Source organism: Columba livia, chromosome 3, assembly GCF_036013475.1.
Source record: "Columba livia isolate bColLiv1 breed racing homer chromosome 3, bColLiv1.pat.W.v2, whole genome shotgun sequence".
Lineage (NCBI taxonomy): Eukaryota > Metazoa > Chordata > Aves > Columbiformes > Columbidae > Columba > Columba livia.
In genome coordinates this window covers 41859318-41877699 of record NC_088604.1, presented here as the reverse complement: position 1 = coordinate 41877699, position 18382 = coordinate 41859318, and the positions used below count along the sequence as shown (strand labels likewise).

At 38.7% G+C, this 18382-nt stretch overlaps 1 protein-coding gene across 8 annotated transcripts in view; it reads right to left on the bottom strand.

Annotated features, from left to right (window-relative positions):
* The window catches only part of FHL5 (four and a half LIM domains 5), a 30975-nt gene extending 12731 nt beyond the window's left edge, over positions 1 to 18244 (bottom strand). Inside the window, exons 1-2 of one of the 8 annotated variants that reach the window (XM_065056548.1) lie at positions 15542 to 18244; positions 14841 to 14988 (exon numbers count right to left, since the gene is read on the bottom strand). In XM_065056548.1, coding sequence (XP_064912620.1) covers positions 14841 to 14924 — 84 coding nt within the window. In that variant the 5' untranslated portion in view covers positions 14925 to 14988; positions 15542 to 18244. The other 7 variants (XM_065056552.1, XM_065056549.1, XM_021285560.2 and 4 more) reach the window with 7 other exon arrangements.
* Between the last annotated feature and the right edge of the window lie 138 nt (positions 18245 to 18382).

Genomic DNA, 18382 nt, shown 5'->3' with positions numbered 1-18382 from the left:
TTTCCACAGGAAGCCAATCTGTTCTGGGAAGCTCAAGTTATGTGCACAAACAAGACCCACTGTTGTAATACCTCAGACGTTCTGAATTATCCCCCTAAAAGCACATATGGATATGGGAGCAAAGTGCGATTACTTCTGTTTTACATATGACAGTACTTGCTTGAGAACATAGAAGAGTACCTACAAGACCAGAGTCAAAGCCTGGGGGTATTCCTGAGCTGCTCCTCCAGTAAAATGCTCAAGTTGCCCAAGGATTTCCTTCAGAGAAAATCCTCAGGGTTTGACCATGATATAAGACCATACTTGGAAATGAAGCAGTGTTCGTATGAAAAGGAATGATGATTTCTACAAATCTCTTGGCAAAGGTCTGGGTAACCTTTGTGAACTACTTTTACCATTAGACAATGCAACAAAAAACGTGAATCTCGTTTCCGTCAGCATCACTTACCCTTGCTCCAATAAATAAGTCATGGTAGGAGCACCATGTAGTTAAATAGAATGTTTTTCTTGTGCTTTGATCCTAATCTCTAGAGAAATATGTTTACTTTAAGTTTGCTGGAAGCTAGACTTTGAGTTTTGAAGGTCAGTTAAGAAATCTCTGGAGGTCTGATGCTATTCACTCTCATGGAATGAAAGGCTGACACCAGCATTCCAGCTGCTAACTCGTGTCCTAGGCACAGGGAAAGACTGTGATTTCTTCATTCCTTGGGAAAAGGGGATTTTGTTATCTAAATTGGAACAAAACTAAATACTGTTGATTTTTATATATCTAGTAGGCACAGATACGTGATACCATTTGTAGTATTAGAATATTCCAAAGGGGAGCAGAGAGACATTGCCAAAGATGTGAGGATATTGCAACTGAAGTCCCTGGGGTCACATTCAAGAATGCAGCATTCTCATGGTATGAATTATAAAGCAGATGAAAATAAAAGAGCAGAGCTGGCTGGTCTGCCCAGGGTTTCAGCAAACTGAGATAGAATTCAGCTACAGCAAACTAAGAGAGGGACTTTCTGTAGAGTCAAATGGTTTCCTATAAGATGCAGAGCACTAGAAGATTTCCAGTGAAGAAAGCCATAAGAAAATGGTTGTGAAGTTGTGATAAATGTGGAACCGTCAGTAAAGGAATGCTTGTTTTCCCACTGGAGCTAAAAGGCACAGCCACAATGTTAGTATGTCTCTTAAAAATTTGTCTTGATGTTTTCTATAAACATATGTTGATCTCCCTTAGTTTATATAAATATAAAAAAGCTCAGAAACATTATCCTACTTAGATGGGAATGAATATATATAGGCATGTAAGTATATACATATGTGTAAAAAACCCAAACCTTACGCTTTATGGCAATTCTAATGGACTATTTCCCGATCTAAATAAGCTTGCTATTGAACTGCATCATCTTTTTCCTTAAGAATATACAATGAAAGAACAAGGCTGTCTAATAGAAAGGCATGAAGACAGAAAAATGATAGCAAAATAAATCGTCACAACAACACTGAAGGATAAGAAAAAAAATCTGGTCTATTATGAGGGGGACACCTGTGCAACCTGTCCCAGATAATTTTATATTCAGTTAAGTTTTTTTTTTTTAACCTTGGAACATGGTTTTACATTAATTTTCTGATTACATTTCCCTCCTCCCGCTTTTTATTTTTTTGTGAGAGCTGCAGAAAAATAAGTCACATGTATTAGCAAAATACACTGCTGACTCAAGGTTACAACTGCATTGTAAATTTAACAATATCATTATAAGGAAAAATTTCTAACAGTATCATTATTTTATAAATAGAAGTTTCTGACAAGGTTCTACAAGGAAATTTTGCCTCATTCCAGAAATCAGAGTTTCTTGATTTCTCTGGATACCTGATACCTGCTCTCCCCGCCCCAGCTCTGAAATCTGTTACTTTGTTATAGTGACCAGATCTACTAAAAGACTTGAATCCTCAGAAAATGAACTCACAAGACATACATACATACGCTGTATTTTCAAAACAGTGGCAATATCCTCGCTTCGTCTCTTCCCTCCCTTAGTGTAACTGCAGTTTTCCCGGTGATAAATTTAAGTTTTGCTTGAATTTTTGCTCTTCTGAAAATGGCTAGAGAAGCAATAGGAACCAATGGTATATGTTGCAGATCAAGTCAAAACAAGCACCTACAGGAAAGCAGAAACACAAGGGTTAACTTTGAACAATCTGTTTTATCTTCATGGCTGCCCTGGTTTTGTTAAAAAACAAGTTCCTCTTTTAGTGAATTTGCCTGTCAGCTAAAGCCTTCATATTAGCTGCATTTTCCTGGAGAACCAGATACATGTTTTGGTAAACATAGCAATGGAATGCAAACTTATTGATAAGCATGGATGGACATCTCATGAGAGGGGCAACAAGAAACAGGTGAGCAAGAAACTGATCAGCAGAGTATAACATCCCATTCATGTGAATACTTCATATAAAAGTGGGAGATCAGAAGGATCTTGTCCCTTTTCCTTATGGCCGACATTAGGAGAGGACCTTGCTAATTGTTCCTGTGAATTGAGGCCTAGTGAGAGACTGAATCCAGGTCCAGTTGGCTGTAGAGTCCAGTCCAGGACTTTGGGTGCCAGCTCTGCAGTTGCTGGGACTTTCAAGATTGGTTTTGTATGTTTTGTATTATTTTCTCTATTTTTATTGATAGCATTAGTAAAACATTTTTCATTTTTCCAACTCTCTTCTTTCTGTCCTTCTTTCCCTGCCTGGCCTTAGTGGGAAGCGGGGAGAGGGAGGGGCTGAAAGGGAAAGAGGGGGGAGAAGGGACTAACAATACATCTGCGATGGTTTTATTGACATACCACAATCAAAACCTTGACAATGGTGCAGCACAGTAATGGAAAATCAGGTCCTGGGAGCAGCTGAGAGGGTGTGGAGCTGAGGACGTCCTCTTGCTAAGGACGGTGCTGTGACAATATGACTGCTTCAAGGCCCATGAGTGACATGGTTTTGATGGACTGTCTGGGCAAAGCAGCTCATTTAGAGGTTGACCTGGTAACTGCACCACACTGCATTGTAAGGCATTTACACACTGCACGAACATGAGCAAAAAGGGCAAGAGCTCTGGCTTAACTAGGGGATCGAGCATCCCAGGAATTCTGTTTTGCCTTAATTGGTATTGCTGTCTGCTTTGCTTACACCATGCAAACTAAGACACTGGTGTAGTCATTCAAATTCTTCCTTTGTTACTTACCTAAACTTCAAACTAGGACAAATAAGAGCAGTGAAAGTACCTCGACTAAGTGATTACAGTGGGGCAGACAAACAGAAATGCTGTTGCAGAAGAGACCTGACCAGCCTCTGTCCCTCAAACTCTCTTAGCTAGCTACAGCGTGGGTTGGAATAGCCTAGAACCATTGCCTCTATGGCAAGTTATGCTTTTCCTTTAATTCAGTCACAGAACTTTCACCAGCAGCATCCAGCTTGTCCAATACAACTTATACTTGCTACTGAGGTCAGCCTTGAGTGATTTAGTTGGCAAAATTCAAATTAATGGCTCTGTATGCATCTCTCCTAGTGGATACTCTTCCTCTATTCTGAGCCTTGCTAGCAAAGCTCAAGAACTACCATCACAGTAAACTAAATGTTCAGAGAAATTAGAGGTTGGAAATAAGCATGTCAAATGTAGTACCTGAATGCAGGGGATTTTTTTGAAGAGGAAGGCAGAAAAGTTGCTAGCTGGCTACAGAACTAAACCTAGACTCTTTTTTTTTTTTTTTTTTTAACTTAATCAACACAGGAGAGTTACAGAGTGCAATTCATGATTTAATACAAGTAACACATTGGTGCTCAGAGATTCCAGTCCAGGATAACTGACCCTGTTATTCCAAACACACCAAACCTGGCTGATCAGCAGTATTGCTGGTCAGTAATGCAGCTCCATGTCTAGAGACAAACTGTCTGTGCAGTGCTCGGAAGCAATTCAAGTCTCTCCGATGCTATTACCCAGAAACACAAATCCTTATCATCTCCTCACATCCCTGGGTGCTGCCAATACCTTCACCAGCAGCAGTACATGAAAAAGGTATGGTAAATGCAAAGGCTTAGATAATGTATTTTATTTTTCTGAAAATGTTCTTGCTGACTTTTTTTACAGGTTTTCACATAGTCTGGTAGAGCTAGAATTTTCTCCTGTCTTCATTATGGAGCTCATTTCTTTCTGACTACAGTGAAATTTATAGAATAAAATGAAGCCATGAAATATTGTAGCTGTGCATTAGTGTACCTTTTCCTATAAAATCCTGGGAGTATTCTCAGTCATACTTTCTATATTCAACCATAAAACAGGTTTGAGGATTGCATCAGGCACAAAGCGGCCATGTGATCAAGTACACCCAAATTAGCTGGTGAGTTATGTACTTGTAAGACTTTTAGACAGTTTTAAATTGATTAGCTTCAGCTGCCCAAGTTCCAAAAGCCAAGCAGACACGAGCCTGAAATGTGGATGAGAAATCATTAGTGAATCCTAGGTACAATGTTAAAGGAGACAATTCAAAGTAATGACATTAGTGGGGTACCCCAGGGGTTGATACCAGGAGCAATGCAGTTCAACATCTTCATTAATGACATGGACAATGGGACAGAGAGCACCTACTGCAGATTGGCAGACAATGCAAAACGGGGAGGAGCAACCGATACATCAGATGGGTGTGCTGCCATCTGAAGAGACCTTGCCAGCAGAAGTAAGGTGGCAGGGATCTCATGAATTTCAACAAGGGGAGATGCAAAGTCGTGCCCCTGGGGAGGAATAACTGCAGGTATCAGCACATGCTGGGGGCCAACCAGATGGAAAGCAGCTTTTCAGACAAGAACCTGGGGGTCCTGGTGGACTGGCGGACACCAGGTTGACATGAACCACCAATATGCCCTTGTGGGTGAGAAGGCCAACATCATCCACACAGGGCATTAGGAAGACCATTGCCAGCAGGTCAAGGGAAGTGATCTTTCTACTCAGCACTGGTGAGACATACCTGGAGTGCTGGATCCAGTTCTGAGATTCCCAGCAAAAGAGAGATATGGAGCTACTAGAAAGAGTCCAGCAAAAGGCCACAGAGGTGATAAGGGACTGGAGCATGTCTCCTATGAGGAAAGGCTGAAGGAGCTGGGACTGTTCAGCCTGGAGCAAGGAAGATTCAGAGAGGTTCTCATCAATGTATACAAATACCTAAAGGGAAGGAATGAAGAAAAGGGAGCCAGGCTCTTTTCAGTGCTGCCCACTGACAGGAGAAAATGTAACAGGCACACACTAAAATAGAAGGCATTCCATTTAAACAGAAGAAAAAAACCTCTTGCTCTGAGAGTGTTTGAACACTGGCACAAGTTCCCAGAGAGAGGCTGTGGAGTCTTCATCCTTGGAGATATTCAAACCCCAAGTGGACACAGCCATGCTTCAGGTGACCCTGCTTAAGCAGAGGGTTAGACTAGGTGACCTCCATGGGTCACATGCTACCTCGACCATTCTGTGATGGACCACAGAAAGTTTATCACTGCAGAGTGATGAAAGACAGAGGGTGGAAGAGTCCACAAAACCTCAGAATTTGAGCAGGAGTGGGATCACTCCTATAACAAGAAAACAGGTCTTCTGTAGGCGACTTACTGTGATTCCACATCTAAGCTAGACATGTGTAGTCTAAACACATGTGAAATGCTATTGCTTTCAGCTGTAATGTTTACAGGCTTGAAGCAGCTTTGCTGCCTATATCCCTGGAGCACAGATTTTGAGAGATATTTTCAAAGATAGTAAAAAAGTGGAATTTTAAAAAGCATATAAGCAATTAGGTTCTTCATTATAATTAATTTCAATGTTTCCTGATATTTCCAATTTGGTAAACATAGTTTTGAAATCCTTCTCAATTAAAATACATCCAGTGGAACTGCACAAATTTGGTTACAGATGAAAGAGCAAAGGAAACTAGTGATCCTAGTTTCAGTTGAAGAAAAAAAAAACAGTTTCAGTAAATTCAGCATTTCCACAGGGAAAAAATAACTTTCAATATTCTCAAGACCCAGCCCTGTGTGAAACTGAGAGACCCACATTATTTTCTGTGTGGTCACTGAGTGCGAAACATGACCAACATGTCCATTGTCAACCATTCAGATACTTAGATGTGAGTACTGTCCAAAATCTGGTCCCTTGTTCATGAAAAGGAGTTACTGGAGTTATCTGATTTACCACAGTAAAGAAGATTTTGTTATTTTTGTTGTTGCAGGCTGGTGCAAGTCAAAACTCCTTTTCCTCACGGATCATTTTAAATTTTAAGCTGGTGTTAATTGTTGCAGACCAGGCTGCAGAAGAGATGTAAAAGTCTGGATGCCTTCAGTAATCTTGGCTACTTTGATGACTTAGCTTAGAAGGAAACATAAGCAGGGCTCTGCCACTCAACCACTGCCCTGTACAGAGGAAAAAAGGAGAATTTTGGGCACTGACATCTACACTAAATATACTCCTTACCAGGACTCAGCAGAGAAAGCAGATCTAAAAATTATTTTGCAATGACTTCAAGACTGTGGGAAGGAAAAGGTCCGTAACTGCCCATATATATCTATATTTTTTCGGTTCAGCAGGCAAAACCATCCTAAGAAAGATGCAAGAAACCCTACAAGAGATGGCTAGGCAACAACTATGAACTTTCCTCATGAGGAAAGCTTCCTAATCCCTTTTAGAGGATTAAATTCATGCTCTGAAACTTAAGCATTTACAAACTTACAAAACTAAAATAAATTAAAAGTTATTGCATCAGAGTATTTCTGAAAGAAAAAGGAGTTTTGCACTAAGCTTGATTCAAAATATTCGAACATTTTTATTTTTAAAATCTTGAGGTACTTTAGTAGAAAATATTTGTTAACACAAAAACACTTCATGGAGAATGTCGTTTTGCTTTAGAAAAGCAGGATTCAAAAAACTGGAATTTGAGTGAAAAATATTGATCTAAAATGCATAATAAATTCTAAACTGAAAAATTTCTAGTAAAAACTTCAATTTCATTTTCGATATAAAGCTGATGTAAAGTAAAAATTTCATTTGAAGAAGCAATCTTTTAGCTAACTACATTTCATTCTAGGAAAAAGATGTGAATCTGAGTTACGGTGATCTCATTTTGAAAGAAAAAATTTGGTAGCAACAGGACATTTATCCTGGGTTACAGTTTCTTCAATTAAAATGCTGGGAATGTATAGAATAACGTATGGTACTTGCATGGAAATATTAATATCTTCCTCCTATCAACCTACAGCCCAGCAAGTACTAAATCTCTTCGAAAGAGAAAAAGAAACATCAAATATTTGGGGCTGAACTGGTCAAGATGAGAACTGATCACTGAGGTCCCAGCTGATCTCTGGCAATGAATACAAAGTCTTTGCCACTACCCTTTCTGCCTGTTTTTTTCCCGTCCTCTTTCCTGCCTCCACCTTCACCTACAACCCCCTAATCATGGAAAATCCTTCAAAAAGTGCTCAAATAAAAAGAAATTGAAAGTTACAAATGAAGGCATTTGCTGAAGTCCCAATCTGAGACTTTTATCTGTAAGTTCATCCACAGTGTGCAAATCAGAGCAGCACTTCTGAGCAATCTCTGCTACAAGAGCATCTGCACATCTAACACCTGCCTCCTGATTCCCCTCTATACGATGCACTGAAGTCAAAATGCCTGCACAGCTGGGCAGAAGGCCACCAAGGAAACAGCAGCATCTTAGAAATACACCAACACCACCAGGCAGGAGCACATCTACCAGGAGCGACACAAGCCTGCCTTTGGGACTGGAAGCTTTCCTGGGGGAAACAGCAGCAATTGGAAATGACACCTGTGATATAGCAGGGAACGAAGCGCTCACATGCCGTGAAATGAAACAGCCTCGCCGCCAACAAGAGGTAGGTAACAGAGCTTCAATAAGCAGTGTCGATGCTGACTGCAATTTTTAAGAACTTAATAGAAAAATAGGTCATTTATTGTCTTTGCAGATGCATCAACTACAGAGACTGGATTTCCTCCACCCTTACATTTTATTTCAGAGACAGAAAGGTGGATGAAGAGCACTGTGTCACATAAGAATGGGAACATCACACGAAATAAAATCCTTCAAAATAAATAACTACAACGGATTACACAGTACAACTTTTTCTAGCTGGCTTCTTTAAAAGCCTGTGACCCACTTTAGAACTGCTTTAAGAAATAAAATGAGCAATAATAAAAAGATGAGCAGCAGCACTAATGTTGTCAGCAAGCTAAAAGCGTAAAGGATTTTCATTACCCTATTAAAAAAAAAAAAAAAGACCTCCTTCCCCCCAAACCCAAACCTAAAACCCCCAAGTGGCAACAAAGCATCTGCTGCAGTGGCACAGCCTTTTCCTTTCCTCTCCCAATCGCACTGTGCCAGCCTGACCTAGTTTTCCGAGGAAAAAATAAACCGAGCTGCGGCACTTTTGTAATAAAAAGATGACACCTTATCAAAATGAACCAAATCTAATGATGCCTGATCTCAGCTCTGTTGAAAGATTGTTGTGAGCTAGGTGGCATTACAGCTTAGGAAAAGCAAAGGCTACTGCAAGGAGTATTGGTATGCGAGATCCCTACCTCAGTTATTGTTCCCAGGGATTCAGATTTTTATGCACGATGAACGGCCAGTTTTGCTGCTTGCTGAGCTCCACCAGTCTTGGCTGTCATCTTCTTATCAGACTTTACACTGAAAATGGAGATGATGTGGTTCTGCAGACAAGCCCTGGACTGCTTATTATGCCCACAGGAATCATAGTTTGCGAGGCCACTGCGGTGCACAGTCTAAGAAATGTTGGCAACTGCAAACAGCATATAGGACACTCTCCTCACATTATACGTGAGCTGTTTAGGTGACCTTTGCTGGGGCAGTCTCCTCTCCTCAGAGAGGAACTCCATGATGTGCCTCCATGGACCCTTCCAAGGGAAAGCAGGCTTCAAGATGGGCAGTCCCAAGGGCCAGGTTCAAATAGAGAAGGAATGGGGCAGAAACACTGAGTAGAGCCAATAACAGGCTGATCTCAAAGCAAGGGCTATCTACACAGTCTGGATTTTTACTGACAATTAACACAGTAGGCATCATTACAAGAACTAGCAGTAACAATCCCCTGCAATTGCAATGTCTTTGAAATACAGGGATCCACACAGCATTATTAAAATTCATACACATACTTTGCATCTGCTAGGTGAATAGACCATGAAAGGTCTAATCTGATGGAGAAAACCGGAAAGATGCGATACTCTTTGTATTCTACTACTTTTACAGTAATGAACTGGTTATATATTATAATTCAGACAGAGGGCAAGAAAGGTTTCCAGGGGAGCACACAACAAACGACCAACATGAAAATACACTGTGGGTATTCTTAAACAGACTTATTGAGCATCCTTCTGCTTCCCTCTAAGTGTTACACAAATGCCACCTTTGTCTTCTCTTAGAAGAGGACCCCAGCAACATTTGCATGTGTATGCTAATTAATGCAGCTGAATAATTTCACTCAATTCATGGATGTCCAATCGATGATTTAATATTTTCTGGAACAGGTTTTTAACTCTGCATATTAGGGCTGGTGTCCTCATATCTACTGAGGAAGACTAAGCATAATTCACTTAAGAAGTCTCAACATCTGCACAAAGGTTGCAGTAATAAACTTGTACAATTCATTTGCGTGTGTGTTTCACCAAAGATGCAGAATTATGGCAGAGTGATTTTTTCCTTTTATTCTCTGCCCTGTATTTGTTTTAAACATGCTATGAAGCTGGAAAACCTTATTAGTTAAACTACATGGGTACATCAATGCCAGGCTGCTGATCTTTGGGCTGGGGGGAAAAAAGAGAAAATATTCAGATATACACATTCTTTTATGACATGTCCTATATTAACCATTGATAGTAAACCAGCACATTTAATTCCAACACAGCAAAAGGACATATGACTCACAACGTAAAAACTCAGTTCTAGAAGAGAACTGAAAACAGGACTTTTGAAGAAAAATGTTGGGTGTGGTGTTTTTTTTTTTTTTCCTTTTCTTTAAATTCATGGCTTTGTGCACCATCCATTAATAAGAAAAAAAAACACGTTTACTGAAGACGTCTTGAGAAGTTTTATAGATAATGTCTTGTCAAACAAGACAGAGTATATCATGGCATCAACTGTGTTTTAACTTCAGTCTTCATATCCAGTGAGCAGCAACACTGACCAGTCTTTAGAGACTCAGCCCTGGGTTCTGTTCATGTCCTGCCAGTGACCTTCGACATACACTTGAAATCTTTCTGCCTCTTATTTTACCTGTTCTGCCTACTTAGGAGATAAGGTCTGCTGAACAATTATGTGACCGGGTATCCTAACATTCCCCTTAAGCCTTAAAATCTCTGTGCCAGACATTAAACATATTTCTTTCTATTTCAGTGGAGTCCATCTTCCTAAAAGTGGCTACGATTTAAAATTAGACCCTGCAATGAGCAGGCCATGGTATTCTGTCTTTATTATGATGTGAGGTTGCTGACCCCTCAGTTACTGCTCTGCTGGGATTTTTGTAATGTCCTGGCATGTGAAAAGGTCCTTTTTTTTGGTTTTGGTACTTTGACTTTCAGAGTGGATTTCTTCTATTATTATAAATATAGGCTATCTAAAAGTTGGTTCCAGTGTAGGATTGCCCTATTCTGACTGAAAGAAATTTAAGGCTAATGTTTATCTGAACATTCAAGACAGTAAACACTTTTCTCAGACAATTAAAAACCATCAGTAAAATCTTGAAGTTCTGGAAGAAATTTGGAAAGAATAAAAAAATTCCTTTCTAAGATTTTGAACATTTTAAGAACATGCCATTTAACTCAAGGGTATTGTGGAACAAGGAGTCCACTGAAACCTGTAAAGTCTATTGAAGTGACAAGGTGAAGCCTGACACGTAGCAACCAATATTGCAAATGAAGAATTGAATCGACTGGTTTCAGTACAGGATGATGCTCAGAGGCCTTAACTCTGACCAGCTGTGGGGGATAAAGTCAGACTGAGCAGGAGGAAAGTGGTAAGCAGCAGCAGAAACTATATTAAGGAACAAATACAATTTAAGTCCTTTCTGCTAATTTATGTTAAATTTGGTAAATATTTTCAGTAAAAAGTCTAAGCAAATGATTAAACAAATTAAGAGTTCTGCTACTATGTTAAAAAAATATTTTTAGTTTTTAATTTGAAATGTTTCTCTGCAGTCTTCGGTTTTCAGTCACCAAACTAAACAAAGATTGACAATTAGAAGATCAGCATGAAACAGTTTTTCCTCTAATGTTTTTCCTTTTTTTCCCCCATGCAAATCCCAGACTCACAGAACTCTAATTATGCCACAATTTTGCATGTTATAATACATAAATGACTCACGATGTAGCTGAATCCAAAACTTGAAGAGCTCACTTGAGGAAGGCTGGGCTCCTGATAAATAGATTTACAGCCTAATACTGTTCTGGGTTTTGATAAATAGAACTATAACCTTCTATTCTGAAGTATTTTACAGCCTTCCTTTCAAAGGTTTCAGAATGCTTTTCTAACAACAGTAATAAAGTAAAACCCAGTTGTGAGATGATTGTCTACAGAAAAGGTTAACAGTCATCGAAGCAAAGTAATTGACTTGCTCAAGGTCAGAGAGCAAACCTGGAGGAGTGGGAAGAAGCCAGTCACAATGCCTTTACCATTAGATGGGTCTTCTCATCAGGCTGTGTCCACAGCACTGGCCCGGGATGGTTAAAAGCACCATACGAAGGTTATCAACTTCCAGTGCCAGAGGTAAGAAGCACTTCCAAAATTAGCTGAAGCAATAAAACGTTCCAATTGGCAATTGTCCTTAATGCCTCTGAGGTTATGATTAATATTTTTAAGCAAAATGTTCTGGGTGGAATTTTTCCAGTTTTGTGTCAAATCTCTTAGGGCCACAGTGGTTGAGAGAGTTCCTAATTATGAGGGGTTGTTTCCAGACAGTTTTCGATAACGTGGTTTTGAGCTCATTTTTTTTCTTCCCAATGTAACCAACTCGGTTTACAGATAGGGAGCTGAGGCACGGAACAACGTGATGGAGGTCACTCTAGACCGAATTCTGGTGTGTGTGCTCTGTCGACAGCTACACCATGCTCCTTCACTAGGTTATTATTTCTATCAGTTCTGTTGTCTCAGCACAAAGACATGTTATGAGTATTTTTCTGAAGGCCAGCGAGGAACCAGGGCAACCTGATCATATCCATAACATGCTGAGAGGTGCGAGAATTTACCAGTGCTCATATACGGATTTAGAAAAATTCAAACTCAAAGGCAACCACATCTGAGAAGAAAAGTAACCTACTGGCATGAATGAAGTAGAATCAAAGACCACTCTTAATCTAAGAAAGGGGAACAAGAAGGGATGGTAGCTGGTGTATACTGTACAGAATCAGAGAAGAATGGCGATATTCACAAAATCTGAGCTAGGCCTACTGAGGCTAACAAACAAGGCAACTTTTATAGTTAAAAGAGAGAGATAAATTCCTCTCCAGCAGAAACTTAACCATCATTTTAGAGGCAATCAAGGGAGATTAGTCAGCCTTTGTATCAGTCTTGTCCCTCACTGTATCTCTGCTATAGAATTTTATTAATGTATTTTTAATACATCAGCTCAGTGTTTTTGGAGTAATGTTTGCATGTTTCTACAAAACCATCCTTATTTCATTCCACTTCTATCTTACGGGAAAATACAAATGTATGAATCAAGGAGTTCACAACCTCCTTTCTCACTAGAGCTGTGTGCTCTGATCCCAGAAGAATGAAATTGGCTGCAGGAGCCTAAGCAGAACATCAGCAGCATTTTGCAACACATTCTTCCAAACTTGGGGCTCTACAGACTTCAATCAAACAGTAAAACTGGAAATTATTGATTTTACAAGCACCCTAGTATTAGTCATAAGACATCACCTTACTCTTAGCTGGCAGGGAAGCGTGCAGAAAAACTCAGGTCAGTTTTATTACCCAGGTGATCTAAAAGCCTGAAGAACATCTAGGGCAGGGGTGTCAAACTCATTTTCACCGGGGGTTGTATCAACCTCGTGGTTGCCTTGAAAAGGCCAAATGGAATTTCAGGTCTGTATAAATGCAACTACTCCTACATTTATACAGTCCTAAAATTACATTCAGCCCTTTCAAGGCAACTGCAGGGCTGATGCAGCCCCTGGTGAAAATGAGTTTGACACCCCTGCTCTAGAGCTTGTTTTATCATCAAGAGGGCTGCTCATTCAAACAGGGTCAGAATTTCACCCTCTGATTTGGGACTTGTCATTTGAAAGCATACTGGTTAAAATTTTCACATTTCTTTCTGTCTGCCATGGTTAGGTAATACCGAAAGTTTTAAACTTTTGGTTTTGTTTTTGTTTTTGAGAAATAAACACAGAAAAAGAAGAACACAAAGCAATCCGAGCGTATTGGTATAAAGCCCATGGAACATATGTCTTACCAAGTCAACCAAAACCAAACACTTCGTAAAATATGACATCCTGCAAATAACCTGGAGATACCATAGATCACAACTAATCAGAATCTCTTTCAAGCAGCTTTTGACTCCATTTTGCTCTGATCTTACAGGAAGGTTAGTATGCCATCTTAGGTTGCTACCAATTACACAACTTCAAATCAAACTGACTTTTCTGAAACTGCGATAAAATGACATGGCAAGAGCATCAGCAATCTGTTGAAATGTTAATATGTGAAATCCGTTACAGCCTGTTCTGCTGAAATACTCTACAAATGTCAACTCACTACACAAATGGAAGAAAAATACAGGTGAAAATATTAACCACAAACAAAAAAAGGCATCTGAAACTGGTTTTCTAAATGTGAGAGATTTTGTGCCCAGGTCCAGATATAAAAGCAGACCATTTGAAAACAGGGATAATTAAAAAAAATTTTCAAACATTCATGTTATTGAAATAGAAACTATATTTGATACTTTTGTCCAAATTGAATTGCAACCTCATTATCAAAAAGACTCTCATTATGAAATCAGGTAGCAGTACAATTAATATATATAGACTTTAACTTAAGAAATATTTCCATCATTACCCATACTTTTTTTAATTCTGCAAAATAGGCAAACATTTCCAGCACCATTTCAGTAAACAGTAGTATATCCTTTCCATTACTTTCCCTTCAAATTCTAAACCAAAATTATGATCTTAAATATGTGATAGCTAAAAGATAAAATGAAGTGTCTTATGGAGAGGTAATTTGGGGATGATACTTGATTTTTAATAACAAGTCAAAATAGTGCTATAAACACCAGTTTGGAAACTGGTTTGACTTCAAAAAAAAAAGGCAAGAACAATCCACATTAGGTGTTAAAATTAGTTATGCTAGAAACAAGTGACTTACCTTATCAGAAAATACACTATTTAGAAAGTTTTCTTGCAATAGCAAATAGCTATGAAAGGTTGCTAAGAGATAAAAACAGTGATTCAAATGTCATAGCAAACAGGATACACTTTTTTTTTGTTGGCTTCTTCTTTGAAGTAAACAAAATTAATTCTCATCTCATTACAAAGGAAACCCCAAACAATCTTCCTGTAAATTAATGAGTGAGCCAATTAATAAAATGAAAACAATTGCATCCAAATAAAGTGTGGCATTTCTTCTCATACACAAAATTAAAAACAAATTGCTAGATGTGTAGAATTCTGGATCTAATTTAATTAGCAGTTTTATGTGTGAAGAAAGAAATCCCTGCTTACTTGCTCAAAATGCTAAATTAGGTACCTCGTATACTACCACATTTAAACATTATCAGATAAAGGAATTAAGGAAAAGAGCCTCAATACTCACATTTGGTTTTAAGCTGCTTCTCCTGGTAACTTTTGCAGCAAAATAAAGGAAGAAACAATTATGCGTCTTTGCAGAAACAAGCATTCATCAAGTCCAAAAGAAACAGAACACTTTGCCAGAGCTATTTGAGGGTCCCATCAGAATTTGGCTGGACAGAGGAAGGCTGAGGGTCAGTTTGTTTCCCTTAGACCTCATGACATGCAAATAGCTGGCTGCCTCACCACCGAATCAAATCATTCTTTGACATATCGTGTTTACAAACTGCAAATACATACCATGCAGGACGTTCTTAAAGGAACATATTTCAGACAGTTGTCAAAAGGGAAAAGGCACTTCTGCTAAAAAACTAAAGAATCAAAGCCCCCCCCGAGCCCCAAACTGTTTAGTACAAGGAAAAAAGAAAAATAATAATTAAAAAAAAAAAGAAAAAAGAAGAAAAAAAAGATGGATCATCATTCATTCCCAGATACATTATGGTCCACGCTTAATTAATCCAAAAGATGTCATGTGGCTTTGTAAAGCAGAAAAGAAATAGAAAAGTCCTGATTGCTAAAGTATGACTGTTGTGTACAGGAAATGGGGGCAGCGAGAATTGCTTTTCCAATTTCAGAAAAGACTTTTGTGGGCCCAGTAGTAGAGCTGCTTTGATGCTACCAAAGCAGTTTCTGGGCTGGAACAATTTGCTGGTCTCCCAGCCTTACCACCAGAGTGGCAGTGACGGTCTCCTCTAGGTTCTCTCTCATCAGTATTTCCCAGTTCTGGCCTTCGAGTTGCAGTCATCTCTTCTACAAAAAACCAAAAGTCTGGATGGAGCAGGGGCCAGCAAACTTTCACAAACAGCCTACTGCATGCACAGAACATAAAGAAGTGCTTTGCATAAGTCTTTATGCAAAGACCTTTAATCAATCACAGCTGAAATGAAAGATACTGTGTTCATTTAAAAATGCAGGATGAAGGTAAGCAGAGTGAAAAAAAGGGTGGCTGCCTGTGGGATGAACCACGACTGACCTCCAGGCAGATTTTTCCACAACCAAGAGCCAGTTGATCTGAATCATTTAGTCTACAATGTCAAGTGGGTGGGAGCTGTTTTATACCACACATTGAAGAAAGCAGAAAATGTTTAAATGGTTTGAAGATGTATCACGCTATATAAGACTTTGCTAAAATTGCCAGATTGGGACGACATGTCCAGAGGTTATCTGTGGCTAGGTAGTGTCTTGCAAGATACTACATCAGACTGATCATTTGATTATTATTGCTGAGAATTCATCATCTCTGTTTGTAGATGACTACTTTATTAAACCTCTGCAGACACTTATTTTGTCTTATACTCAAATGAGATTGAATTAGTTCCTTCTATTATTAAATGAACTATAAGCTTTATTTATACCAAGCACTTTTATACTGATTTTTCAAGCCTGCCATCTTTTGCAGATAGAGAAGACAGAACAAGTTAGGTTTGAATTTGAGTCCAGAATGGGAACCATGAATAGTTTCCTCTTGCCTTTACTTCTAGAAATAAATAAATGGAAGTACAGTTCTTGACTAAGAACCTTTTGAAGCTCATAAGACAGAGCAAGACAAAAGTATTATCCAAATGCATCTGTCAAAGGTGCTACTGACAACTAGAAATAGTTATTCATATATTATTTCCAGAAAGGCTGTGAAGACACCTCTCCTCTAGCACATCACCTTCTTTAAACTTCAAAGGCTATCCTTAAATTTGTCTAACTGTAGACAGAGTTCACAACCATGTTAGCAGACATGCCCAGAGAAGCACTTAAAACGGAGGCAATAGTTTTTGTCAGCGGGAGCAAATTTGAGTACAACAGAAGAGGACAAAAAAACTTTGTTGCCTCTTCAGAGTTATCAGTTAGATCCTCTGAAGCTCAAACAGCTCCCACATCTCTTCCTGAATTTCCTGAAATAGAAAACAGCTTATTTCATCTGTCCCCAGACGTGACCTGTTTTGACCTGTCTTCCTCTTCACATTGAGGATTTGGGAAATTCAGCAACAAAATCGTGTTTCTCTTTAAACTTCTCAATTTGCTCTTCCTACTTTGGATTTTGTTGTTGTTAATCAATTAAAAAAAAAAAAAGTCATTCCTTAACAATTCTTAAATATACATATATATAAATAAATAACTCCTTTTTCCTGAGAAAACATCCTTGGCATTAACTGAATATGTTATTTGGTTCAGCAGAGAAAGGAATTCTGCTCTCACAACTATCCTGTTTATCCAAAAGCTTCGGATAATTACGATTTTCTATGTTTAAAGTACAATCATCATTCCAAAAGTTTGAGCAGCACATATTTGGAGGCTCAAAAAGCACTCAAGGGACAAACCACTACATGCCTTGTTCTTCTATTCCTCCCCAGGCACCAACTTTTGGGCCCCGCTGGAGACTCAATACTGAGCTACATAGACCTTGATGTGACTCAGTACACTCTTGTGTCTTCTGCAAGAGTACTGAACTTCCTATTAAAAAAACCCCAAACAAACAACAACAAAAACCACCAGCAAAATCTATCCAGTTTTACAGAAATTTTCATTTTCCTGGCCTATGGAATATGTAACTGTTACTTATTAAAAAGAAAAAAGAAATAAAATTCAAGGAGCCACCACTGCACCAGTAGCCTACTCATGAGCCTACAAAGGACAGAAATCCTGTAGTTTTATCTGAACAAGCTGTAAGATGGATTCAAGCAGACAACAAATCCCAGTGCTATTACTTAGAAACTTGTGCCAAGTGTTTTTTGTTTTTTTTTTTAAGAATTCCAAAGGGGGCTCCAAGTTCTAACAAAGCAACATTTTGCTTATTTCCAGCAGACCTGCAAATAACCAGCTCCAAAAGTCACATTTCGCCACTTAAAGACAGGGAAAGGTTGTTGCTGAGAAAGGTTTTTCTACCGATGGTTGATGCACCCATTCCAATTTGCTGACAGTAGCAGCAAATGAGACTGTGAGATGCATATTTATAAATATTTGTGAAGATATACATACATGCATACACACACTTCAGCATTTATGTCTATAAAAATCTAATGGGGGATATTTAAATACCATAGGTGAAGGGTGTGAGGGGCTGACACTAAATACGTAAAACCATAGTAAAACTGTTATTAATAATATGTATACTTTTGCCTTTTATTTTCCCAGATATTCCAAAGGGAAGTTTTGTTTTGTGCAATGAACCTCTGATTTCTACAAGATTACTCTTCCTCCTGCATATATTCCTCCCAGGGAGAAGAGAAAATCCAAGAGTTAGCAAAATATTCAGGAAATTGTGGATATTCTTTTTCTTTCAAAATACTTCATAAACTAAAGACTGTTTTTCCACATGTAAGAGACAACAAAAATATCGGCGAAGGTTTTCCAACCAGTTTCTCCTTGAATTCTATTAGTAGCCAGATGTATCTGCATTTTAGTGTTTCCCTTGTATCTACTTTGAAGAAAGTATTTTTTTTATCCTTAACATTGGCTCCAACATACGATATAGTAAATTTCATAGTAAGTTCATTATTATTCCAGCATAAAACA